Source organism: Capricornis sumatraensis, chromosome 6 (assembly GCF_032405125.1).
Source record: "Capricornis sumatraensis isolate serow.1 chromosome 6, serow.2, whole genome shotgun sequence".
Lineage (NCBI taxonomy): Eukaryota > Metazoa > Chordata > Mammalia > Artiodactyla > Bovidae > Capricornis > Capricornis sumatraensis.
The window spans coordinates 37,010,393-37,037,636 of record NC_091074.1 but is presented as its reverse complement, the minus strand read 5'-3'; the positions used below and the strand labels follow the sequence as shown (position 1 = coordinate 37,037,636).

Below are 27,244 nucleotides of genomic sequence, written 5' to 3'. Positions count from 1 at the left end.
CATGGCAACCCACTCTAGTATTCTTGCCTGGAGAATCTCAGGGACAGAGAAGCCTGGAAGGCTATACATTCCATGGGATTGCAAAGAGTCAGACACAATTGAAGCGACTGAGCAAGCACACACACATACATGTGTATTAGATGGAATATGTGTATATATTTTAGCATACTATTGTATATTGAATATTACATGTAATAATATAACAAATAAAATTATTATGTATTAAAGATACCTTTCAAAGAACTCAGCTAGGAATTTGAACAATAACAGGCTATATTAGCAAACATATAATGTATAATTTTAGATAGAGTATACATACTCTATATTTCCCTAATAAATTTTCTTAGTTGTAAATTTTTTTCCATTGAAAAGTTGCAGTGTAAAATGAAAATCTTTCAATAATCTTTTTATTTTAACTCTTTCAAATATCAGATTTTCATTAACTGTGGTAACTGATTGTTGGGCAATGGTAGGGAAAAGATCCTCATAATTCTTAAATCTAGTTTTAAGTTTAAATTCAGTTTGAAATAACACTAGTCAAAGATAAGATACTGATCAGACTTAATCTAAATTTATTTAATTTATTCCATTCAGTATTTAGGGACTTCATTTTTCTAAATATATCAACCAAAAGTATAAAAAGAACAAAAGTATTATAACCCATGGTGCTAATATTATTGTTCATATTCTTGCTGAAAAATATCCTGAAGATGGCTATTTGTTAAAACAGCTGCACAGCTGTCACATTCTTATCTGAGCTCTGAAGGAAAAGAATGGGAATCCAGTAGCAAAGAAGGTACTTTTTTTTTTTTTTAAAGAAGGCATCTTAACTACAAGTTTCCTTTTCCCTTTCCTTTCTTAAAAAAATTCTGCATCTGCCAAGTCCTGACTCTTCTCTATTGGACTCAAAGAGACTGGGGCTTCCTTGAATTTTCATCATACTCCCCCTGCCAATTAACACTTGTACATAATCTAAAAAGTGAAATAGTGCTGTTAAGCTCATGAAAAGCCATGTCTTGTTACCACATTGCTCTCTGTGACCGGTTTCTTCTCCTTTGAAGCAACTACTTTCAGTTCTTACAAGCTGTTTCTGGCGTTTAACTTTGTGTTGCTGAATAACATGCATATTGTGCCATTTTTTTTAGCTTCTACCTCTCGATGTTATCTGTTGGCCCCTACTTATTTATCTCTATTGTACACCTCTACCACCTAGCACATGCTTATTTCTTCCGTCCTCCCATCCTTTCAGTAGGGTCGTATTTTGGGATGTTTTTTCTACAATTTTCTGACCCCTCCTATTTACTTTTCCTTTATACAACGTTTTCTTATATTTTTTGCTGTTTATTGTCTGTCTTCTTATGTAGAGAGGAGCTTTGTTTTGCTCACTGCTTTCCCTGAACTCCAAACTAGTGCTTGGCACACAAGAGCTGCAAAGTGAAGAGTTGCTGAATGATCAAATGCATGAATAGTTAATATCTCGTTTTATGTTGGATTAGTTTGTATGCACCAATCAATAAATTATTCTTAAACTCTCTAACAGAGCTGAAAATCTCATTATTTTTATGCACCTCAGAAATTCTATCATTGTAAGTTTCTTCTAAGATGTATCACTGTTGGAGTCTTCTCTCCACTCCCTTCTTTCTGGACAGATTGTTTTACAGGCTCTGTGTCACAGTCATCCTTAGGACTTATCTTCACCATCATCTGTAGCATGTTCTTTACTTCTCTTTGATATTGGATCTCTTTACTAATCTCATGCCCATCTTCCTTGTCTGATTTACTCCCTTGTAAAGTCGTTTCTTGAGGAATTACACATCAGAAGAAAACTTTTAAAATTTGCATTCTGAAAATGTCTGTATTTGATCTTTACCCTTTGTCATAGTTTAGGTGGCTGTTTATTCAGTTCTTCTATCAAGAAGTCTGAAGTTATTTGATTACCTATGCTTTGTTTGTGGCCCTTGCTTTTCTCTGGAAACTTGGACAGAGTGACCACCAAGTCTGGAAACATAGGTGCCTGTCTTGAAATGGTTTAGTGATGTTACATTATAACACATGAAAAAATGATACTAATAATGTGTATTTCTGTACTCTATGGACACAGTGTGGAATCTTCTCTTTGTTCATGGTGTTCAGAAACTTAACGATGATGGGCCTGGCATGGACTATTTTCCATCCGTGCTGGGCAATCACTGAGCCCTTTCAGTTTTAGAGTTTTAAATAATTCATTTTGGGGAAATTCTCTTGCATTATTACTTTGATGATTTTTTCCTTTCCATTTTCCTTACCTTTTGTTTCTGGAACTAATGTTATTTATATGTTGGGATTCCTGGATCGATATTCTTTTCTCTACTTTGATCCATTTTTGTTGTTTAGTTCTGCTTTCTGGGAAGTTGATATAAATGTCTCCTCTAATCCGTCTATAAGTGTTTAAATTCTACCCTCCCTACCATGGAATATTCTTTTTCTTTTTTGTTTTTTTTAAGAAGAAAGCTTTATTTCTCGAGTTGCAGTGGGTGGAGGCCACTCTCTAGCTGTGGTGCCTGGGCTTCTTATTGCCGTGGCTTCTCATTGCTGTGGCTTCTCTTGCGGCAGGGCGCAGGGCCTAGGGCATGGGGGCTCCAGCAGTTGCGGTTCCTGGGCTCTAGAGCACAAGCTCAGTAGTGTGGTACATGGGCTTTGTTGCTCCTCGGCATGTGGAATCTCCCTGGACCAGTGATTGAACCTGAGTCTCCTGCATTGGCAGGTGGATTATATACCACTGAGTCACCAGGGAATCACCAGTCTTGGAATATTCTTGATTCAAGGAAGAAAATAGCAAAGGGTTGGCACTAGACTTGTCTCTGTTCCACCCTAGAGCAAGAAATGTTGACCGATCAGAGTAAGATCATGTGCCATTCGAAAATGAGCTCTTCATTTGATTACAGCCTGAGCACAGCGTGGATTTGGTTATGCTGAGTCACCTTGCCTCCCATATTACAGCTTAAAAGTTATAGGAAACTGATCTGCATTTATCAGGAAGATGCCAGAGTAAAAATAGTGGCAACTCTTTAATTTGAACCTCAGCAAATTTTGAACTAAAATACTTCCGAACTGCTTGTCATTTTACATCCAAAAAGAATGTAAATGCAATTAATGCTAGCTTGAGCAAAATGTAAATAGGCAGGCAAATCCTTTGAAAAGAAATTTATGTTTTCACAGTGAACATGAATGATTTTTAAAAATTATCCTTGCTTTTGGATTTTTCATGTCACTATACTAGTTCTACATGCATGGACACTCAGAAATAAAACACTTGTGTCATTTCTCAAGTTACACTTTAATTTGAAAGTGGTTTGATAGGACTGCTTTCTGTTTTGAGGCAGTCTCTGAACTGATTCAACTGTTGTGGGTGGGGTTTGTTAATCATAAATAATGGTGAATCAACACTAACCAAATCCATTTTGCTTATAGCCTTGGGTATAGTACAAATGTCTGTTATCAAAATAGGGGTATTATTACGTTAGAGTCCTTCATTTAAGATTGTACAATTCTTTTTATTTGCAAAAATGAGAAGTGGTCTTTAAAACTTTTGGTCATGAAACCATGATATATAGTACATCTGCCCTCTGTGTTAAAGTTGTAGAGTAAGACCTGATAAAAGCATATTTGAAAAACCTGCTCTGACACTTTAACCTTTCAGATTAGAAAGAGAGTATTTCTCCAAAAACAAGAAACTAAATGAAGAAATTGAGGAACAGAAGAAAGTAATTCTAGACCTTTCAAAGAGACTCCAGTATAATGAGAAAAGCTGCAGTGAGTTACAGGAAGAGCTTGTAATGGTAAGATAAAAAGGAAAACCCTATGGCAATTACTTTATTGGGTCAAATTTGATGTTTAATAGGGTTTTTTTCTCGCTACATGCCATGAGATAATTGTATGAAAGTAGTTTTAGTGACATTGATTAAAAAATTTTAAAACTGGAGATGCTGTTTACCACAAAGCTATTCATAATAAAACCTCTCTTCTTTGAAATAATTGGGAAAATGAAATGAATTAATAGAATGTCTGAATTGTAGAATGTTTTAAAATTTATTCAGGGGTTTTTCTTTATTTTTTAAAGTATGTAAAACAGTATTACCTACATGGAAGTGGGGTTAGGGTTTAAAATCAGTGGAGCTAATGATTTCAAAGACTCCCTTTTGTAATAATTTTGAACCTGATCACTCTGTCTCCATTCCCCAATAATCGAGCCTTTACACCGTCACCAAATTTATCTTTTTCAAGTATTGATCTGTTCTTGTCACCTTCCATTTATTAAAAAGCCATCAATATCTCCCTGCTGCTTTCAGAGAAGCCCCAGCTTCTTGCTGTGTAACCTAAGGGACTTTTCTTTGTGGCTCTATGTTAACTTTTCCAGCTGCTTCTATTGCTGTTGTCCTCTCTCTGTCTTGCTTCAGCCACATTAAAGTACTCTTGGCTTCCTAAACACATGATGTATCTTCATGTCATTTTACTTTTGGTCAGGCTGTTCACACTTTCTGACCCACAGTTCTGAAATGCTCATTCTCTTTTCTTTTAATATTCATAAATGTCCTGTGATGGTGATGCAAGACACCTCTGATGTCTTGCCGTCTGTGAAGCTTTCTGTGGTTCCATCTCTTCTTCTTTTTTTCATCCACCTATAGTCAGAGTTCTGCCCCTCCCAAGTTTATATTTCTTTAATTCTTAGTTTAGTATCTCTATCATAACACCAAAATCTGCTGTGTATTACCTCTGCCTAGAAATTGAGAGTTAACTTTGTTTTACATGCCAAGTTTCCACAGTAGTACTTGCCTCAATAAACATTTGTTGGATGGATTTGTTTATTTGGTTGAAGAAGCATACTCCTACTCTGCTGTTTGTTGGGAACCTCAGGAGGGAGGCCATAATGTTTATAGTAGTTCCCTGTTTCCTCTTTGTCTTGTTCCCCACATATATACCTTTCCCAGAGACTTGGTTACTTCACTTTCAGTTATATTCCACAGCTCTTAGTGATGTTAGTTTCTGAGGAAAATGAATTTTTTTTTCCTTGTTCAACAAGATAGAAACTCAGGGTTATACTAAGAAGTGGTGGCCAAATCAGTGCTGCCTAGTTAGAAAGGTAATGATGAATGATGAGATAGAAAAGTAATGATGCAATAACATTTAAACTCTTTATAATTTTCAAATGATCCAATATTATATATAGGTAGGTGATCCTCTATCTGTCTTGCTTCAGTCATATTAGAAGACTCTTGGCTTCCTATTTCTCACATCTTCTTGCTGTTTATTTTCCTATCTCCTTGCTTCCATTCTGTTCATATTTTTGACCCACATTGACTGAAACACTTCTTTTTCCTTAACAAATGTCTGTATACCTCCTAATGTTGAACTCTGTTTCCATTTAACTCAGGATATCCAATTTGTTCTGATTAAGGGACTGATATCATTGCTTTTACTCTGGTTGAATTTGTAGTTTGAGTACTTTGGATGTGGGGTTTTAGGAAGTTTAGAGTTCTCTGTGTAGCAGTTGTTGTTGTTCATTTGCCAAGTTGTGTCCAACTCCTTGTGACCCCATGGACCACAGCACATCAGTCTCCCTGTCACTTACCATCTCCCAAAGTTTGCTGTATTATTGAGTAGAAAGAGAAATGTTGCAGAATCATATGTACAGGAGAACCCAGTTTGGTTTGTTTTTGAAGGATTGTTGTTGTTGTTCACTGTGTAGCATATTATAGTGCCTGTTCACTGTGATGTGTTACCCTATATTCCATGGGCAACCCACCTCTTCACTCCTGATTCTGGAAGGTGAATCATGGTGGAGAAAAACTTGTTAGAGTCACTGAGCTGAGTCTTAGTCTTGCAGTGCTTACTTATAATGTACTGTAATCAAATATTTTGGAAAGAGAGTTGTAACTGGGAATGCAATGGTGAAGACCTAGTCACCAATATAAGTTGGTGTGCATCCTCCTGACTCTGGTCTTCTAGCACTCCAGTGACAAGGCAGAAGATAAAAGAAGGCTGGCTGAATTCACCGCTGAGCTCAGGATGCTTTGTGATTACAAATAATTTACTTGGTGCCAACAGGTATTTACTTTTTAACTTTCGCAGTTTGGTGGATGGTCTGAAAAAAAGGTGAGTTGCAGCTCGTTCACAACCTCCGTTTGCTTGTTTTAACCCTTGACACTCAACCTGTAAAACACTGTTGTTCTGACTAGTAGAAGAGCCAATGGGATGTTCAGAAACAGATTCAAGTGCAGCTTAAGTGATTGACAGTTCATATGGTTCAGCCTAACTATTCATATGTTCCTCTCTGTTTCTTCATCTTTCTTAAAGCCTTAGCTTTATGTCTTATTTTCTTCCATCGTGTTTTTTTTTTTTTGGTTTCCCAGGTGGTGCTAGTGGTAAAGAACCAACGTGCCAATGCAGGAGACATAAGAGACGTGGGTTCAGTCCCTGGGTAGGGAAGATGGCCTGGAAGAGGGAATAGCAGTCCACTCCAGTATTCTTGCCTAGTGAATCCCATGGACAGAGGTGCCTGGTGGGCTATGGTCCCTGGGGTCACAAAAACTCAGACACGACTAAAGTGACTTAGCATGCATTATTAGCTTTATCTTTTAGCTTGTTCTGTTTATTCTTATTAGAACAGTTGCTTTCTGTCGCTTTACTTGACCATAATATGAAATTTAAAAAATATTTAATTAAAATTTATTTACTGAAAACACTGTAACTTTGAATAGTAAGTGCAGTGTTTTCTTTTTAATAAAGAAGCCTGTCCATGGAATTCTCCAGGCAAGAATACTGGAGTGGGTAGCCATTCCCTTTCCAAGGGCGTCTTCCTAACCCAGGGATCGAACCTGGGTCTCCTGCATTGCAGGCAGATTTCTTTACCATCTGAGTGACCAGTGAAGCTTCTTAATGAAAATGCTATTACTTTAAACAGTAAGTACAGTATTTTCTTTTTAGTAAAAAATTCATCTATTGCTTTTCATAAATATATTTTTGGGTACATATATCTTTATTTCCTTTAATTTTTTAGTAGGTTAGTAGCCTTTGAGTTGGGAGGGTAATCTTACAAATTTCTCTCTAAAGAGATATCTATCAAATTAAAAATTTTAAACCATAAAAATGGAGTTTTTTGGTTCTGCATCCTCAAAGTCTGTTATTTTTGTTTTGAGTTCATAATTGTTTTTGACTGAAGAGAGAATGACACAAGAGGAGGCTTTTACTTTTTGCCTTTGGGAATAAAATTTTGTTTTAATGACATTCTATGATCCTGTGTCCTCTAGTGTGTCTTTACTACAGTTACATTTCTTTCGAACATAATAGTTTCAGCTTTTATAGAATATAGATGGGAAGTATAAATTAACTACAGGTAATTTTTCTCTCCCTTTGAGCTAACAGCTTGTTTTCTAGTTTAGCTCACAATCATGGCCATTATTCAAGTCTTGGTCTTTATTTTCTCTGTTGCATTGTAAGAGAAAATTAAAGCCATTTTCTTCTATAGGTTTACTAGTAAGACCAAGGTGTTGTTATAATATACAAAGACTTTAGGAAGTTTTGAGACTTAAAAATAACAGTTGCATAACCGAAGGTCGCTTAGCCTTTCAGAACTGAAAGAAGCCATCGAGGTCATCTAGGTCAGGATAAACACAGAGTCAATAAACTGGTTGCAAAGTGATAGCTCCCCTGTTACAAAAGATAAAAATTAAATATACAATGTAATTTTGGAAAAGTTCAAACTGGGTTTGTTGAGTCTTCTCTTGGTATTTAAGGAATACAGCCAACATTAATTGTGCTTTTATGTTTGTGAAATTTCTCCTATTCAATTTATGGATTTAGAAGATATGATTAACAAATGAGTAATATATTATTATTGTTTTTAATGTCATAGTATTAATAGAATTTCAACATAGGACATCTAGGGATTTAGCAAAATCCCTAGATGCTATGTGTTGTACACTATTGAATTTGACTTTAAAAAGTTTTGATTAAAATCGAACTATTAATTTTAAATTCTTTGAATTTAATAATGATTTAATCAGCTACTAAATAAAACTGAATTTCTAGCTGCTTAGTGCTAATGCTTATTAAAGCCCACCAGAGGCTAAGTAGATCCAGTTGGGTCTTATAGTCATTACTGTGAGTTTTTATATCTGCTTCTCTTGAGCAGGGGAGCTATCATTTCCAAATTGGCATTATTAGGATTTGCTTTGTGCTTTCTACAATGAAATATTTTTGAGTCCATCATTTCTTGAGATTTGTTTTTCTGCCACTCAGTAATATTTAGTTACAGCTCTAGGAGAAGACCATATATTGAAAAGGGAATTCTAGTTCTCATGAGGTTTTGCTCAAAGAATATTTTATTCTCTAAAGAACTTGTGATTGAAAATGGTCAAGTATATATTTTTTCCCTATACTTTGGGGGCTTGACTGATTATATAATAATAATGATTGCTGGCGTTAGATAGGATTTTGGAAAGTGCTTTGATTGCTGTGCTTTGAGGTAAAGTTAGTGTTTCTTGATAATATTTTTGCATCAGATGATCTGTTAGGTTTGCTTTAGGAAACATGCTTCTGATTTTGCAGGAGACATTCAAAACTAATGATCTAATAAATATTCTATTTTGAATTTTTATGAAAAACTTGTTGATTCCTGCTTTTCACCCACAATAGAATAGTATTTATATATGAGAATTGTTTTTACTAATATAAACATGGCTCTCTTAGTGGTCCTTAAAGTTTTAATACTGTTAAGTTGTATTTATCTAATGTGTATGTGTTTGTGTATTTAAATGTATATTGTATGGCTGTCTTTCTAAATTTGTGATGTAGGCATAAAGCTTTTTCTTTAAGTTTTCTGATATTTATTAATATAAAAATCCTAAATTTTGAAAATTCAAACCTCATTTTTAGTCTTGGAAGAAATAAAATGGTATTGTGTATGTGTGTGTCTGAAAGAGAGAGAAAGAGAGACAGAGGAAGAGAGAGAGAAGGAGATGTTTATATGTCAAAGCCTATATTCAGATTGGATGGTGGCATAAATGAATTGTGTAGCTGTGTAAGGGAAGGTGACATTTCATCATATGGCATAAGCAGTTGGATCATAGAATGCTCACATTGGGAAAGAAAGAGTAAACTGTTTTATGAAGAAGTAAGAGAGGTTAGTTACTGTCATCATGATCAAGGAGAAGCTGCAGATGGTGATGATGATGAAAGCTACCTGTATCAAATTCGGTTTAGCTGAGCAGGCTCTCCTGGAATCCTTACAAATGGACTGCCTCTGTAAAACTAAGTGGAAGATAAGATGAAAAGGTGAAGCATAAGTATGTGATGTCAGGTGTAGGTTCTGATACTCCTCTGGTTTTACTCAGAATTCCTTTATAATGGCTTAAAATATATTTAAACTGATTTAAAAGCTTACTTGAATTCAAAACCATTCAAAAATGATAATAAGCATTATGTGTTACTGCTATAAAAGTTTGACCTGTTTTTAAAAAACCAATTTCATTAATCTAAACAAATCTAGTGACTAAATAAAATATTTATTTTTTTACCTATTTGTTTTTTCTATAATTTTAAACCTTATTATTTGCACCCCTTAATTGTTTTTATTGTTATTTATGGTTTGAGTCAACTTTTCTGTTGCAGATCAGCAGCACTCATTTGTCTAATTTCTAGATATAAATATATGTATATGCTTTTTAATATTTTCACTTTATATTAGAAATTTTTATTTACATACATCTCTATTTATGATATTCATGCATATTAGCAGAAGTGAGGGATGAGTTTTTATAGGCTCAAAGAAAGCTAAGATGATAGAATGACATATTAGATTAAGCCAGAAATTCATTTACTTTAGCAGTGTGTGCAATATTGTGTACCAAGGTGAAAATACAACATAACTCTTTGTCAGTTCATTGTTCTTTCTGCTGACTCCTGTTTTATAATACATTAAGATCTTCCAGTCATAAATTTTTTTGCATTTTCTTTGAATATTTTGATATTTGTAGTCCCTTTTCTGTACTGGTTTTAAATTCATCATGACATCTAAAGTAGTCCTGGGTTCATGGTTAGTGATCAGTATGTTCATCTTAATATCATCTGGTTAGCCCAAACATAGCAGTAAGGGACTTTTATTTCTATAGTAGTAAACCTCTTTATGCAAATTATTCTAAGGCAAAAAGAGGTGAGTTCTTGTGACTTATGTCCGAGGCAAAAAAAAAAGAAGGGAGCTCTTTTAAAAGACAGTTTTGTCTTTTAAACTTGATTGAATGTTTAGAATTGCAGAATTTGTTGAGTCAACGATTTAACATTTAACCTCAATTTCCTTTTTATGTCACACAGTGAAACATATTAATCAAAAATTAGAAACTTAGTCTTTTATATTGGTTTGGCATTTTGTTTTCAACCTAGCAGTTTTTTTAGCTGATAGATTGTGTTTTTATTCTAGAAATTTCCTGCTTATCAAAAGTCTATTAAGAGAACTAACAGCTTTGAGAACAAAATTTAAATATAAGTGTAGTCCACACTTTTAAAAAGTTCCAGCTATTTTCTCTATATGAATGAAGAATGAAGGCTTGATTTATTAAACCAAAACAATTTATTAGGAAAAAATTTGTCAGATATAAAAGAAAAGGACACTTTGCTGTGTACCTGAAACTAACACAATTTTGTAAATCAACTCTGCTTCAATAAAAAGCAATGAAAAGGAAAAATTTTCAATCATAATCTGGCTCATAAACCTATTAGATGTAATAAAGTTTATATTAGCTATATTATGAGACTATTAGCCAGATATCGCTATAGAAAATTAGAATAGTGCTAATTATAAATAGACTAACAAGAAAGGACTTCCTCAACTGAGAAAGGGCATTTGTGAAAAACCTATAACCAACATCAAGGTTGATGGTGAAAGGCTGCTTTCTTTTTAAGATTGGGAACAAGGTAAGGATGTATACTGTTACCATGTCTAGCTAACATTGTACTGGTGGTTCCAGCCAGAGCAACAAGGCAAGAAAAATAAAAGTCATTAATTTTGGAAAAAGAGAAATAAACTCTTTGCAAATCATGTAGTTTTTTTTTTTTTTTTTGAGTCACAAGCTTTATTTATTGTAGAAGAGTTGTAGATTTGGGTTTAGTGACTAAATATGTACACAATTTTTAAAAATTAGAAAACTGTAAGGAATTCACACACACAACTATTAGAACTAACAAACAAGTTTAGCAAAATTGCAAGGATCATAAGAGTTAATATTGTTATTGTTAAGATAATAATGTTCCTCAATATATACATTCAATGCAGTCTCTATCAAATTCTCAGCTGGCCTTTTGCATATAGTGACACCCTGATTCAAAAATTCATATGGAAATGTAAGAGACCTAGAATAAGTCCAGTATGTCTTCCTTATTATAAATCACAGTATCATAGTATGCCAAACCAGCTTATAAAATAGATAATCTGATAGATTTGAAATAACTGAAATACTAAAAGGAAACAGTATAACTGAGTTCCTGCCTTATTTCTTATATCAAATTCTAAATTGATTAAGGAGTCATAAAAGAGGAAGATCAAAAAGTAGAAATAAAGGAATTTAAGTGTTTTATAATCTTGGAGTAAGGAATATATGACGTAAAATCTAGAAGTCCCAAGGCAAATTATAGATAAATTTGATTACTTGAAAGCACTAGAATAGCCAAAATAATCTTGTAAAAGAAGAATAGAGTTGAAGAAGTAGTATTTCCCATTGTAAAGCTTACTATAAAGCTCTACTGTTAAAGTGCTATGCTCAATATGCCAACAGATTTAGAAAACTCAGCAGTTGCCACAGAACCGTAAGTAAAAGGTCAGTTTTCATTCCAATCCCAAAGAAAGGCAATGCCAAAGAATGTTCAAACCACTGCACAATTGCACTCATCTCACACGCTAGCAAAGTAATACTCCTAATTCTCCAAGATAGGCTTCAGCATTATGTGACCTGAGAACTTCCAGATGTTCATTCTGGATTTAGAAAAGGTAGAGGAACCAAAGATCACATTGCCAACAGCCATTGGATCGTAGAAAAAGCAAAAGAATTCTGGATAAAACATCTGGGCTGGATGAAGCACAAGCTGGAATCAAGATTGCCAGGAAAAACCAATAACCTCACATATGCAGACACCACCACCCTTATGGCAGAAAGCAAAGAAGAATTAAAGAGCCTCTTGATGAAAGTGAAAGAGGAGAGTGAAAAAGTTGGCGTAAAACTCAACATTCAGAAAACTAAGATCATGGCATCTGGTCCCTTCATGGCAAATAGATGGGGAAACAATGGAAACAGTGAAAGACTTTATTTTCTTGGCCTCCAAAATCACTGCAGCCACAAAATTAAAAGATGCTTGGTCCTTGGAAGAAAAGCTATGACCAATCTGCTGCTTCTGCTGCTAAGTCCCTTCAGTCGTGTCTGACTCTGTGCGACCCCATAGATGGCAGCCCACCAGGCTCTGCCATCCCTGGGATTCTCCAGGCAAGAACACTAGAGTGGGTTGCCATTTCCTTCTCCAATGCATGAGAGTGAAAAGTGAAAGTGAAGTCACTGAGTTGTGTCCAACTCTCAGTGACCCCATGGACTACAGCCCACCAGGCTCCTCCGTCCATGGGGTTTTCCAGGCAAGAGTACTGGAGTGGGGTGCCATTACAACATATTAAAATGTGGAGATACTACTTTGCTGACAAAGGTCCATCTAGTCAAAGCTGTGGTTTTTCTGGTAGTCATGTATGGATGTGAGAGTTGGACTATAAAGAAAGCTGAGCACAGAATTGATGCTTTTGAACAGTGGTGTTGGAGAAGACTCTTGAGAGTCCCTTGAACTGAAAGGAGATCAAACCAGTCAATCCTAAAGGAAATCAATCCTGAATATTCATTGGAAGGACTGATGCTGAAGCTGAAACTCCAATACTTTGGCCACCTGATGTGAAGAGCCCGCTCATTAGAAAAGACCCTGATGCTTGGAAAGATTGAGGGCAGACAGAGAAGGGGACGACGAGAATGAGATGGTTGGATGGCATCACCAACTCGATGGACATAAGTTTGAGCAAGCTCTGGGAGTTGGTGATGGGCAGGGAAGCCTAGGGTGCTACAGTCCATGGAGTCACAAAGAGTCGAACATGACTGAGTGACTGAACTGAAGAAAGCTATAATAGTCAAGACAGTGTGATATTGCCATAATGTAGACATGTATATCAATGGAAAAGAATTGAGAATCCAGAAATAAACTCATAATTATGTTTAATTGTTTTTGAAAAGGGTGCCAAGTTAATTCAGTGGGAGAAAGAATAGCATTTTTCAACAAATGGTGGTGAAAGAACTGGGTATCCAGAAGCTAAAGAGTGAATTTGGACCCTGCACAAAAGTTAAATGGTTCATAGGCCCAAATAGAGTAGCTAAGACTACAAAAATCTTAGGCTGTGCTTTCTTAGGAGCCCCAGCAAAAGCTCAAGTGACAAAAAATAGATGCATTGTACTTCACCGAAATTAAATACTTCTGTGCTTCAGAAGATAGAAGGTAAAAATACAGTCACAAAGTGCTAGAAAATTTTTGCAAATCAAGTGATTGATAAAGAACTTGTATTCAGAATAATAGAGAAATAACAATGAAAAATATGCTAAAGGTTTAAATGGAGATTTCTTCAAAGATGTACAAATGGTCAGTAAGTATGTTAAAAAATGTTCAAAAATCATTAGTCGGGGATATGCAAATCAAAACAACAATGAGATGACTCTTCACACTCATTCACATGACTGCAATTTAAAAACTAGACTAACAAGTTTTAGAAAACGTGGAGAAGTTGGAACATTTTGTTTCTAAGAATATAGTCAAAAGGCAAATGACAAATTGGCGATAATGATTTGCAATGTGTGTGACAAAGCAATCATTTTCATAATTTACAAAGGACTGTAATAAATCACTAAGTAAAATGTGTACAGTGTAATATAGAAATGGACACATGAAAAGGCAGTTCACAGAAGAAGAAATACAAGCTACTGATAAAGATATGAAAAGATGGTTAATCTTATTTAAAATTAAAGAAATGGACAGTAAAAGAAGTTGATGATGCTTAGCTTGTAAAGGTATGGGAAAGTAAATACTTATGCTTTTCATGGTAATTTATACCAGTAGGACTTTAGAAAGCAATTTGGTAACAATTGTCTGAAAATAGTTGTACATACTGTTTACTCATCAAATCTATTTCTAGGAGTTTACTGAGTAGATATACTTGAATGTATTCTAAGATGTACAAGTATACATGTAAGGATTTATATTATAGTATTGTCATTAATAGGAAAAATGCAAATAACCTATAAATCTTAGCAGTAGGGGACTGGTTAAATTCATTAATGATACAATGGATAAGCTAATTCATCTAAACAATGGAATGCTATGCAACTGAAGAAATATGATGCGGAAAGGATGTTAAAAACATACTGTGAATGGAAAAATAAGTTGTATAATAGTATGTATACTTTAATCCCATTTGAATTTAGAATTGAATATATTTAATATGTATTTAACATAAATCCTTTTTATTATACAAAATATAACTTTATCATATATAAAATTATATAATAATATTTCTATAATATGACAACATTAAAAAGCATGTTACTAATGGTATGCTAATAGAGAAAACTTGAAGTTTGGGTTTGTTTTGTTTTTGTTGGTTTGGTTTTATATCTCAATTCATGGGGCTTTCAGTCAGACATTGAATCAAGTATTTTATTGTTCGGTTCAGTTTAGTTCCGTCACTCAGTTGTGTCCAACTCTTTGCGACCCCATGAATCACAACACGCCAGGCCTCCCTGTCCAACTCCTGGAGTCCACCCAAACCCATGTCCATCGAGTCGGTGATGCCATCCAACCATCTCATCCTCTGTCATCCCCTTCTCCTCTTGCCCCCAATCCCTCCCAGCATCAGGGTCTTTTCCAATGAGTCAACTCTTCGCGTTAGGTGTCCAAAGTATTGGAGTTTTAGCTTCAGTATCAGTGCTTCCAATGAACACCCAGGACTGATACTGATCTCCTTGAGAATGGACTGGTTGGATCTCCTTGGACTCTGAAGAGTCTTCTCCAACACCACAGTTCAAAAGCATCAATTCCTCGGCACTCAGCTTTCTTCACAGTCCAACTCTCACGCCCATACATGACTACTGGAAAAACCTTAGCCTTGACTAGATGGACCTTTGTTGGCAGAGTAATGTCTCTGCTTTTTAATATGCTATCTAGGTTGGTCATAACTTTCCTTCCAAGGAGTAAGTGTCTTTTAATTTCATGGCTGCAATCACCATCTGCAGTGATTTTGGAGCCCAGAAAAATAAAATCAGCCAGTTTCCACTTTATTTCCACTGTTTCCATTTTATTGTAGAACATACATTTTCTACCTCCTCTTTTGTTTTTAACTCAACAGTATTGCTTAGAGATCTTTCCATATTAGTAGATTAGTGTAATAGAACTTCCTTTTTCTATTTGAAGTCTTTGTTGATTAACCGCAATGATTTAACAATGTTCTGTTGATAGCATGCTTTAGCATGTTAAATATGATATTTAACGCTTATTGTATATACTCAGTATTGTCTGCTTCTGATACATTGGATACATTGATAAGAACAAAAAATAAAAGACGATATTTCCTCCTTTCATGGAGCTTGTTTTCAATGAGATAGACATTAACAAAAGACCTCTCAAATAAATGTGGAATCATAACTCTGATAAGTGCTGATAAGAATCTAGTAGGGTTAATTGACAGTCAAGGAGTAAAAGATAGCTTTTCCAGAAAAGTGATAATTGAACTGATGTCCAAAGAAAGGATTATTAGTTTTGTGTCTTATAATGATGAATTTTGTCCTATAATATCTATTCTCCCATTTCTTCTGTTGCTGTAAGCATGCCTCACTGGTGCCTCTGTATCATCAGATTTTAAATATGCTTTTTCTCACTTATTAAACTCTTCTCCAATCCCACTCTTGTTTCCAACTACTGCCCTTTTTCTTTATCTCTCCTTCTCTTTTTACCAAAAGTGTTTTGTCTGTACTTCCTGTTTCTATTTCTTATATGTCACTAAGACAAAAAAAATTGTAGGCTTATTCATTCTTTGACCCGTTCTAATATGAAGTTACAGCAGACTTCATCACAGTCACCGATGACTTCCATGTCCAGTGAACATGGAACATGTTAGTCTCTGTTTTTCTTGAATATCCTGTGGCACTGGACATAACTCTCTCCTTGAAATGTTCTTTTATTTTGGTTTTCATGACTTTATCTTCTTCTGTTTTTCTTCCTCCTTTTCCAGTCTCTTTTGCTGCCTTTTTGTTTTCCAAGTATTAAATTCCTGGGTTCCTTAGGCTTTATCCTAGGCTCTTTTCGCTTCCTGTCAGACACTCTCACGGCAAGCTTCACATCCCTAGATGATTCTCAAGCCTATGTGTGACCTCTCTTCTGAGCTTTATACCACTGCATCCAGCTGCCTCTGATAGTTTTTACTTTATTTATTATTTTGTAATTCAAATATATTTAAGGTCAGTTATTTGCCAGGTAGTTTACTGGTGCTGGGAGTCTTTTAAAAGTGCTTTACTGGAATATGATCTAAACAGAATTTACGATTAACATTACCCACCAGAAACAAACAAGTGAAATAAATAGAAACAGCCAAAATAAGGCCACCTCTGCTTCCATGGCTCTTGCTCAGCTGCCGAAGTCCACCCAGTTCTAGTCTGAAACCTTGGGATCAGGCTTTACTACTCATTTTATCTGAGCATTTCCTCCTCCAGTCCAGCTGAATCCAGTCCAGTGGCATCCAACCCAGTCCAGTCACTGTGGTCTAACCCAAGGCAGTGATACCAAGGCTGGCCATTCTGTCTTCTGAGTATGCACCCCTCCAACACCCTTCAGTGCTTATGCCCCCACATCCCCTTGTCTCTGCCAAGACCCTAATCTAAGCTGCCATCAGCTCTTGAGTAGTCTGCTACAGTTCCTTCTAATTTGTCATACTGCATGCACTTTTGACCACTCTCTGGCAATTTGCTACATGACTGCAAGTATAATCTTTTACAATTTTCCTCAATTTCTCTGTGTCTCCATTTCCTTATCTGTAAAATGAGATAATGATGGCCCTTCCCTCATAGATTTGTTGTGATGATAGAAAGAATTGCTGTGTTAGAGTATTGAGAATAGTGCCAGGCCCTGAGGCCTCAGTCAATTATTATTGAGAGCTTACACACTGTTGCATTAAGCTAAGTACAAGAAATGGTTAAGATAGAGGTTTATTAATAATAGATTTGAATGGAGTAATTATTAGCTCATTTATACTTAATTGTGCTTTATGTATTCACACAAAAAATCTGCAACTCTTACAATGCGTGACCTTATTATGTGTAATTTTTTTTCTTAATTAAAAGGCTAAGAAGCACCAGGCTTTTCTAGTGGAGACATGTGAAAATAACGTGAAAGAATTGGAATCGATCCTGGACAGCTTTTCTGTGTCGGGCCAGTGGACATCAGGTTAGTTGAAGGTATAAAATGACAGATGCATCTGTCAGTGTTCCAAAGTCACTACATTTTGGGAATTCTGCAGATGCCTCTTATAGTCCCTCATCTCAACATGTTTTGATTTGATGACATGATAAGAGCAGTTCTCACAGCAGTCAGTTGGCCTAGCTGGCTGCGAAAGGGTGACGGACTGTGGACCTGCTGTTGTCCTACCCGAACTTGATTTACAAGTGTTGGTGTCTGTGTGATTGGACAGACAAGGGCTCACTCGCTGTGTTCTGGATCCAACTGAGAAGAAAGTCCATACAGTATACCTGCAAGGGGAACAGATGTTTCCATCAAACCGAGCCAAATTCTGAGGCAACCTTCAGCAACTTAAAGGTCATGTATTCAAAAGGTTATGTAGGACACAGGCTGTAACAGTGCATATTCCTCACTGCTGCTTTCCAGTCTGGTTTCTCCTTCATTTCCTACCACAGGGTGCATACTCTCCAGATGAGTGCTTCCGTAAAACGCTTTGGTTTTAGTATCAGCCCACTTAATATGATAGAGAACTGTAAAGATTGTATATCGGGTAGGCATATTTTGGTATCAAGCAAAAAGCATTAGTTACTAATGAATGCTCTCCATTCCATGATTTCTGCTTCCTTAATTTGTGTGTGTGTGTGCCATTATTTGTGCTATAGTAGCTTTGACTTAGGTACTTTCACTTCTCTACCTCAGTTTGCTTTTGGCATACGGTCAGCCTCAAATTATTTAGTTGCTTTCTGACTCAATTATATTTTTCAAAAAAGCATGGAAAACTCAATTCCTTATACCTTAAAATGGCTTCAAGACTGTTTTTCTAAAGGAAGCAAGCATATTTGACAAATAAGTTCTTTAGGAAATGCTTAAGTTCAGAAAAGTTTGTTGTCCTTATAAAACCAGAAAGATATGATCAAGGCCCATTTCACATTATGAATCTGCAGATTTCTGTTGGTGAACTGTTAGAAACTGAGTGAGATTTGCTGTTACCTATTTTTAACTTTCTTTGTTTTTATTTAAACTTTTTCCAAAAGCATTAGTATTTCATTGTCACTGTAAAATCAACGTGTATAAAAGTGACATAAAAATATAGATATCCACTTTTCAATTGTATTTGCTAAAGCTTTGAGGAACAAAATTTTCTTTTTTCAGTGATAGTGTTTTATTATTCAGATGTGTCATTGCTTAATGGTTTTAAGGATCTTTAGAATTATTAAATTATTATCATAACATATCTTAATGCTTCAATGTGCAGAGTTGAATTAGAAAACCTAAGAATAATGAGGTCATGTCTCCTTTGAGGTTTAAAGTTAAATAGTTGATAACAAAGACACTCATAAGTTATTACTAAACCTATAGAAAAAGAATTGTCTTCTAATAAAGTTTTTCTTTTTATTCTCATCTTTCAGTGACCATCTTTTTTGAACTTCTTGTTCCTGGGAAAGGGATTGTGTACTGAATTTGTGATTTCTGTTCCGTTATAGTGGTCTTTGTTTCCATATTGTGCTGGTTATTCATTCTTTTACCCACCCTGGAATCATTCTCCTCTGGTCTCTGTTTTGCCTTCTGGAGGCTGACCTCTGTGGACTACATGACCTGGGCTTCTTTGCCCTCTGGCTTGGGGGTTGGATTTGGATTGTAGGTGCACCAGCAGGAGATTAAGAGGGTTGAGGAAGAAAGGAAAGCAGAGAATGTCACGGTGTTTATTTCCCCCATTCCCTCTAGTGTGTTACCGGCAGTGGTTTCATTTTTGGTGGCCACAGCTCCTGTCAAGCGGGTTCTCTTCCACAGCTGTGGTTTGTGTTGGTCTATGATGATAGCGTTACCTCCACTTGACCCTGTAGGTGTCTCCATGGTATTAGTATTGGTTTTCCAGTCTTTAGAATGGACTGGTTGGATCTCCTTGCAGAGTCTTCTCCAACAACACAGTTCAAAAGCATCAATTCTCCGGCACTCAGCTTTCTTCACAGTCCTACTCTCACATCCATACATGACCACAGGAAAAACCATAGCCTTGACTAGACGGACCTTTGTTGGCAAAGTAATGTCTCTGCTTTTGAATATGCTGTCTAGGTTGGTCATAACTTTTCTTCCAAGGAGTAAGTGTCTTTTTATTTCATGGCTGCAGTCACCATCTACAGTGATTTTGGAGCCCCAAATATAAAGTCTGCCACTGTTTCCACTGTTTCCCCATCTATTTCCCATCAAGTGATGGGACCGGATGCCATGATCTTAGTTTTCTGAATGTTGAGCTTTAAGCCAACTTTTTAAATCTCCACTTTCACTTTCATCAAGAGGCTTTTTAGTTCCTCTTCACTTTCTGCCACAAGGGTGGTGTCATCTTCATATCTGAGGTTATTGATATTTCTCCCGGCAATCTTGATTCTAGCTTGTGCTTCTTCCAGCATGATAAATCTTCCAGTGTTTCTCATGATGTACTCTGCATAGAAGTTCAATAAGCAGGGTGACAATATACAGCCTTGACATACTCCTTTTCCTATTTGGAACCAGTCTGTTGTTCCATGTCCAGGTCTAACTGTGGCTTCCTGACCTGCATATAGGTTTCTCAAGAGGCAGGTCAGGTGGTCTGGTATTCCCATCTCTTTCAGAATTTTCCACAGTTTATTGTGATCCACACAGTCAAAGGCTTTGGCAGAATCAATAAAGCAGAAATAGATGTTTTTTCTGGAACTCTCTTGCTTTTTCCATGATCCAGCAGATGTTGGCAATTTGATCTCTGGTTCCTCTGCCTTTTCTAAAACCAGCTTGAACATCAGGAAGTTCATGGTTCAGGTATTGCTGAAGCCTGGCTTGGAGAATTTTGAGCATTACTTTACTAGCGTGTGAGATGAGTGCAATTGCACGGTAGTTTGAGCATTCTTTGGCATTGCCTTTCTTTGGGATTGGAATGAAAACTGACCTTTTCCAGTCCTGTGGCCACTGCTGAGTTTTCCAAATTTGCTGGCATATTGAGTGCAGTACTTTCACAGCATCATCTTTCAGGATTTGAAATAGCTCCACTGGAATTCCATCACCTCCACTAGCTTTGTTCGTAGTGATGCTTTCTAAGGCCCACTTGACTTCACATTCCAGGATGTCTGGCTCTAGGTGAGTGATCACACCATTGTGATTATCTTGGTCATGAAGATCTTTTTTGTACAGTTCTTCTGTGTATTCTTGCCACCTTTTCTTACTATCTTCTGCTTCTGTTAGGTCCATACCATTTCTGTCCTTTATCGAGCCCATCTTTGCATGAAACGTTCGCTTGGTATCTCTCATTTTCTTGAAGAGATCTCTAGTCTTTCCCGCTCTGTTGTTTTCCTCTATTTCTTTACACTGACCACTGAGGAAGGCTTTCTTATCTCCTTGCTATTCTTTGGAACTCTGCATTCAGATGCTTATATCTTTCCTTTTCTCCTTTACTTTTTGCTTCTCTTCTTTTCACAGCTATTTGTAAGGCCTCCCCAGACAGCCATTTTGCTTTTTTGTATTTCTTTTCCATGGGGATGGTCTTCATCCCTGTCTCCTGTACAATGTCATGAACCTCCGTCCATAGTTCATCAGGCACTCTATCTATCAGATCTAGTCCCTTAAATCTATTTCTCACTTCCACTGTATAATCATAAGGGATTTGATTTAGGTCATACCTGAATGGTCTAGTGGTTTTCCCTACTTTCTTCAGTTTAAGTCTGAATTTGGCAAAGTTCATGATCTGAGCCACAGTCAGCTCCTGGTCTTGTTTTTGCTGACTGTATAGAGCTTCTCCATCTTTGGCTGCGAGAATATAATCAATCTGATTTTGGTGCTGACCATCTGGTGATGTCCATGTGTAAAGTCTTCTCTTGTGTTGTTGGAAGAGGGTGTTTGCTATGACTAGTGCTTTCTCTTGGCAAAACTCGATTAGCCTTTGCCCTGCTTCATTGTGTATTCCAAGGCCAAATTTACCTGTCACCCCAGGTGTTTCTTGACTTCCTACTTTAGCATTCCAGTCCCCTGTAATGAAAAGGACATCTTTTGGGGGTGTTAGTTGTAAAAGGTCTTGTAGGTTTTCATAGAACCGTTCAACTTCAGCTTCTTCAGCATTACTGGTTCGGGCATAGACTTGGATTACTGTGATATTGAATGGTTTGCCTTGGAAACAAACAGAGATCATTCTGTTGTTTTTGAGATTGCATCCTAGTACTGCATTTCGGACTCTTTTGTTGACCATGATGGCTACTCCATTTCTTCTGAGGGATTCCTGTCCGCAGTAGTAGATATAATGGTCATCTGAGTTAAATTCACCCATTCCAGTCCATTTTAGTTTGCTGGTTCCTAGAATGTCGATGTTCACTCTTGCCATCTCCTGTTTGGGTGTTCTTTGGAAGGACTGATGCTAAAGCTGAAACTCCAGTACTTTGGCCACCTCGTGCAGAGAGTTGACTCATTGGAAAAGACTCTGATGCTGGGAGGGATTGGGGGCAGAGGATGAGATGGCTAGATGGCATCAACGACTCGATGGACGTGAGTTTGGGTGAACTCTGGGAGTTGGTGATGGACAGGGAGCCCTGGTGTGCTGCGATTCATGGGGTCACAAAGAGTCGGACATGACTGGGCAACTGAACTGAACTGAACTTCCAGTCTTGCTGGTTTGTGGTATCACATCATATCTTTTTTGTTCTCTTAACCTGCTTACATTTCTGTAAAATCTTCATTAAATTTTTTCCCCAGTGAACTCTTCTGACTGTGCCAGTTCTTCCCTTTGATACCTGACTCATTCACATACCTGCTTTGAACTTGATTTTATTCTTGTTCTTGGCTTCCATCAAATAGCCCTATATAACCATAATGGACTCCCTTTCTGCTCATACCAGCTCAAGTTGGATTTTTGCCATTTAACCAAGAGGGATATAATTAATAAACTTTATTGCTCAACATTTTGTGGAAGAGCCTTATCAATTATGATTGCCTACTGTGTCAACCCTGGGTCAGCTACACAAAGATGACTAAATAATTTGTTCCTGCCTACCTCTCTCCCTTTTTTCCCCATGGTACTTATTGCTGTTAAGCATTTCTGCCCGAATATTAGGTGCATTTTTTATTATATCTGTATTGTCAAGGTTCTCTGGAGAAATACAACCAATAAGATTATATAGATACATACAAGAGGAGATATTGGAGTTTGCACACATGGTTATAGAGGCTAGGAAATCTTGTGATCTTTCCTCTGCAAGCTGAAGGACCAGGAAAGGCAGTAATATAATTCAGTGTGAGTCCAAAGGCCTGAGAAACTGGGGCGCCTGGGGCCCAGGAACCAGGAGTGGGATGTCTGAGGGCAGAAAGAGATGGAAGTCTCAGGTTAGGAAAAAAGAGAATTTTCCTTTCTGTCCTTTTGTTCTTTGGGGTTGGAGGAGGAGAGGGCGAAGAGTAGGGGGTAGGTTAGGAAAGTCAACAGGTTAGATATTACTTCCCCTACTCACTTTGGTGAGGGCACATCTTCTTTACTTAGTCTACTGATTCAAATGCTAATATGTCCCAGAAACACCCTCATGGACACATCCAAAAGTGATTTACTGGTTTTCTGGGCGTCTTTTAGCCTGGTCAAGTTGGCAGTAAAATCAACCACCACAATATCCAACCTCCATGAGGGCAAGGATCTTTGTCACTTTCATTTAGTAGAGAGTTTTAAGCAGGTAGACAATACTTGGCACAAAGGAAGCACTCAAATATTTTTTTCAATGAATAAAAGCATGAATGAATTAACAGTAGGTCAATATTCTATTTTAAATGATAATTTTTGAGGTTATAAAGGTAGTCATGGAATCTCTTTCAAGATTTTGGCAGCTTTTTTTGGGTAGCAGTCCATAAAGAGTCACCAAGAAGATTGACTTTCTGTCTTCAGTGGAAATGATGTCACTGTCTTTCATGCCTTATGGAAATGCCACCTTGATTGCTTACAATTATTAGATAAGATGACCTCAATTTAATCAATCATGGACATTTATTTCTTATTTTTGCCTTCTACTTTCTGCTGAAATTGCTACACAACAGCTGCTCATAACTCATTCTTTTTTCTGATAGAAATGCTTAGAGTGTGTATAAGGGAGAAGTCCTTTCCCACTTTGAACCCATGTAGTCTTTCTGCCGGAGAAGGCAATGGCACCCCACTCCAGTACTCTTGCCTGGAAAATCCCACGGGTGGAGCAGCCTGGTGGGCTGCAGTCCATGGGGTCGCGAAGAGTCAGACACAACTGAGCGAATTCACTTTCACTTTTCACTTTCATGCATTGGAGAAGGAAATGGCAACCCACTCCAGTGTTCTTGCCTGGAGAATCCCAGGGACAGGGGAGCCTGGTAGGCTACCGTCTATGGGGTCGCACAGAGTTGGACACGACTGAAGCGACTTAGCAGCAACAGCAGCAGTCTTTCTGCCTCAAATGTTTCTTCCTACTATGGTTTTATGGTTTCACCTCTAGAATGTGACTTTTTCTTCATTAGGTTCATGAAAGAAAGTTTTTCTTCTAATTCATTCTCCTCAGACAGCTTGACTTCTGTGTTGACTGAGACAAAAGCCCCTCCAACCTTCTTCAACCTTTCCTTCCTTGAGGAAATCATTTGTAATACTCCAGAAGTATCCTTTTGCTTTCTACTAGGAGAGGCTGAAGGACCCTAGGAAATAATAGCAAGAACATATGGTGCGTTTAGGTATGTACATATCACCTAGGAGTCGGGCAGCTTCAGGGACTGTTCTTAAGAAAATCAGGATATCAAGTGGTACTTTCCTCTCATCGCTCCTTCTTTCCATCCTTCGTAAAGGATTATTGCCTAGATCTAGTATCTTCTTGATACTTTTAATTGTCCTCAGGAACCTTGTGGCTGGTACCTTTTAATTAGAGGCTCATGGGTTACTGAGAGACTGAGGATGTCTGTAAGAGCAGCACACAGGTCTCCTTCGGTGTCATTTGCCAGTTTCTTCTTGCTTACTTCCCTTACCTCCCAGTTCACTGAAGTTTACAAACCAAGCTTGTCCTACTTTATCATGCTCATGGCTTTAGTTTGTGAAATCCCACAGTAAGAGGGCTCAACATTTCTAACATAGTCAGTGTGCTCACTAATTAATCACACAATTAAGGTGACTGAGAAATAGGGGACCCAGGAGAGCCAGGCTGACTCCGAAGGCCTGAGAAACAGGAGACCTGATGGTGTAAGTTCCAGTCTGAGTCTTGAGTCCAAAGGCAGGAGAAGACTGATTTCCAGCTTGAAGGGAGTCAGGTGGACAGAAAGAATCCTTTCTTACTTAGCCTTTTGCTCTATTTGGGCCTTCAGTGGAGTGGGTGAGGCCCGCCCACACTGGGGAGGGCAGTCCGCTTTACTCAGTCTGCTGATGCAAATGTCAGTCCCGTCCAGAAATGGCCTCATAGTTACACCCAGAGATAATTTTTAACTGAAAATCTGGGTCTGTAGCCCAGTCAAGTTTACGCATAAAATTTTGCTGTGCTGTGCTTAGTTGCCCAGTTGTGTCTGACTCTCTTGTGACCCCATGGACTGTAGCTGTCATGCTCCTTTGTTCATGGCGATTCTTTGGAGTGGATTGCCATGCCTGCCTGCAGGGGATCTTACCAACCCAGGGATCAAACCCAGGTCTTCCACTCCCATGTCGCAGGAAGATTCTTCACAGACTGAGGCACCAGTGAAGCACATACAATTAACTACCACCTTCTCTCTGGCCAGCAAGGCCCTCATAACTGTCATGTTACTTTCTGTTTCTGTGAATCTGACTACTGTAGATATCTCTTATATTGAAATCTTATATTATCTTTTCATGATTGACTTCTTTTACTTAGCAAAATATCCTCCAGGTTCATCCATATTATGGGACGTGACAGGAATTCCTTTTTAAGGCTCCATCGTCCAACAGAAGCAGAAGAGATTAAGAAGAGGTGGCAAGAATACGCAGAACTGTACAAAGAAGGTCTTAATGACCTGGATAACCATGATGGTATGGTCACTTACCTAGAGCCAGACATCCCGGTGTGAAGTCAAGGGGGCCTTAGAAAGCATTAGTACAAATAAAGCTAGTGGAGGTGATGGAATTCCAGCTGAGTTATTTAAAAATCCTAAAAGGTGATGCTGTTAAAGTGCTGCATCCAGTTTGTCAGCAAATTTGGAAAACTCAGCAGTGGCCACAGTATTGGCCAAGGTCAGTTTTTATTCCAGTGCCAAAGAAGGACAGTGACAGAAAATATACAAACTACCATATCGTTGCATTCATTTCACATGCTAGCAAGGTTATGCTCAAACTCCTTCAACCTAGGCTTTAGTAGTATGTGAACCAAGAACTTATAGATGTACACGCTGGGTTTAGAAGAGGCAGAGGAACCAGAGATCAAATTGCCAGCACTTGTTGGATCATAGAGAAAGCAAAGGAATTCCAGAAAAGCATATACTGCTTCACTGACTACTCTAAAGCTTTTGACTGTTTGGATCACAACAGACTATGAAAAATTCTTAAAGAGATGGAAATACCAGACCACCTTACCTATCTCCTGAGAAACCTGTATGCGGATCAAGTAGCAACATTTAGGATCAGACATGGGCCAGCAGTCTGGTTCAGAACTGGGAAAGGAGTACGACAAGGCTGTATATTGTCACCCTGCTTATTTAACTTCTGTGCAGAGTACATCATGGGAAAGCTGGGCTGGATGAAGCACAAGCTGGAATCAAGATTGCCAGGAGAAATATGAACAACTTCAGATATATAGATGTTACCACTCCAGTGACGGAAGGTGAAGAGGAACTAAAGAGCCTCTGGATGAGGGTGAAAGAGGAGAATGAGAAAACTGGCTCGAAACTCAACATCCAAAAAACTAAGATCATGGCATCCAGTCCCATCATTTCACGGCAAATAGAAGGGGAAAAAGTGGAAAGAGTCACAGCTTTTATTTTCTTGGGCTCCAAAATCACTGTAGATGGTGACTATGGCTGTGACATTAAAAGACACTTGCTCCTTGGAAGAAAAGCTATGACAAACCTAAACAGTGTATTAAAAAGTGGAGACATCTCCTTCCTGACAAAGGTGCTTCGAATCATAGAGAAAACCATAGTCAACCATAGTCAAAGCTATGATTATACAACATGTGAGAGTTGAACCATAAAGAAGGCTGAGCACTGAAGAATTGATGGTTTCAAATTATGGTACCAGAGAAGACTTTTGAGAGTCCCTGGGACTACAAGGAGATTGGATCAGTCAATCCTAAAGGAAATCAACCCTGAATATTCATTGGAAAGACTGATGCCAAAGCAGAAGCTCCAGTGCTTTGGCCATCTAATGGGAAAACCCGACTCATTAGAAAAGACCTGGATGCTGAGAAGGATTGAAGGCAGGGGGAGAAAGAGGTAACAGAGGCTGAGATGGCTGGATGGCATCGCTGACTCAGTGGGCATGAGTTTGAGTAATCTTTGGGAGGTAGTGAAGGACAGGGAAGTCTGGCATTGTGTCCATTGTGTCCATTGTCTCACAAAGAGTTGGATGTGGCTTAATGACTGAACAACAACAAGATTCCATTGTTAACGTATTTGTCACACTTTATCTGTCAATTTATCTGTTGATGGACCTTTGGGTTGCTTCCATCTCTTGGCTATTTTGAGTAGTGCTGTTATTAACATGGGTATAGAAATATCTCTACTAGGCTCTGGTTTCAGTTCCTTTAAATATATA

At 37.5% G+C, this 27,244-nt stretch overlaps 1 protein-coding gene across 2 annotated transcripts in view; it reads left to right on the top strand.

Annotated features, from left to right (window-relative positions):
* The window catches only part of CCDC171 (coiled-coil domain containing 171), a 322,618-nt gene that overhangs the window by 68,119 nt on the left and 227,255 nt on the right, over positions 1-27,244 (top strand). For both annotated transcript variants that reach the window (XM_068974547.1, XM_068974546.1), the window contains exons 9-10: positions 3,680-3,818; positions 17,433-17,535. In XM_068974547.1, the coding sequence (XP_068830648.1) occupies positions 3,680-3,818; positions 17,433-17,535 (242 nt within the window). The remainder of the gene's footprint in view (positions 1-3,679; positions 3,819-17,432; positions 17,536-27,244) is intronic.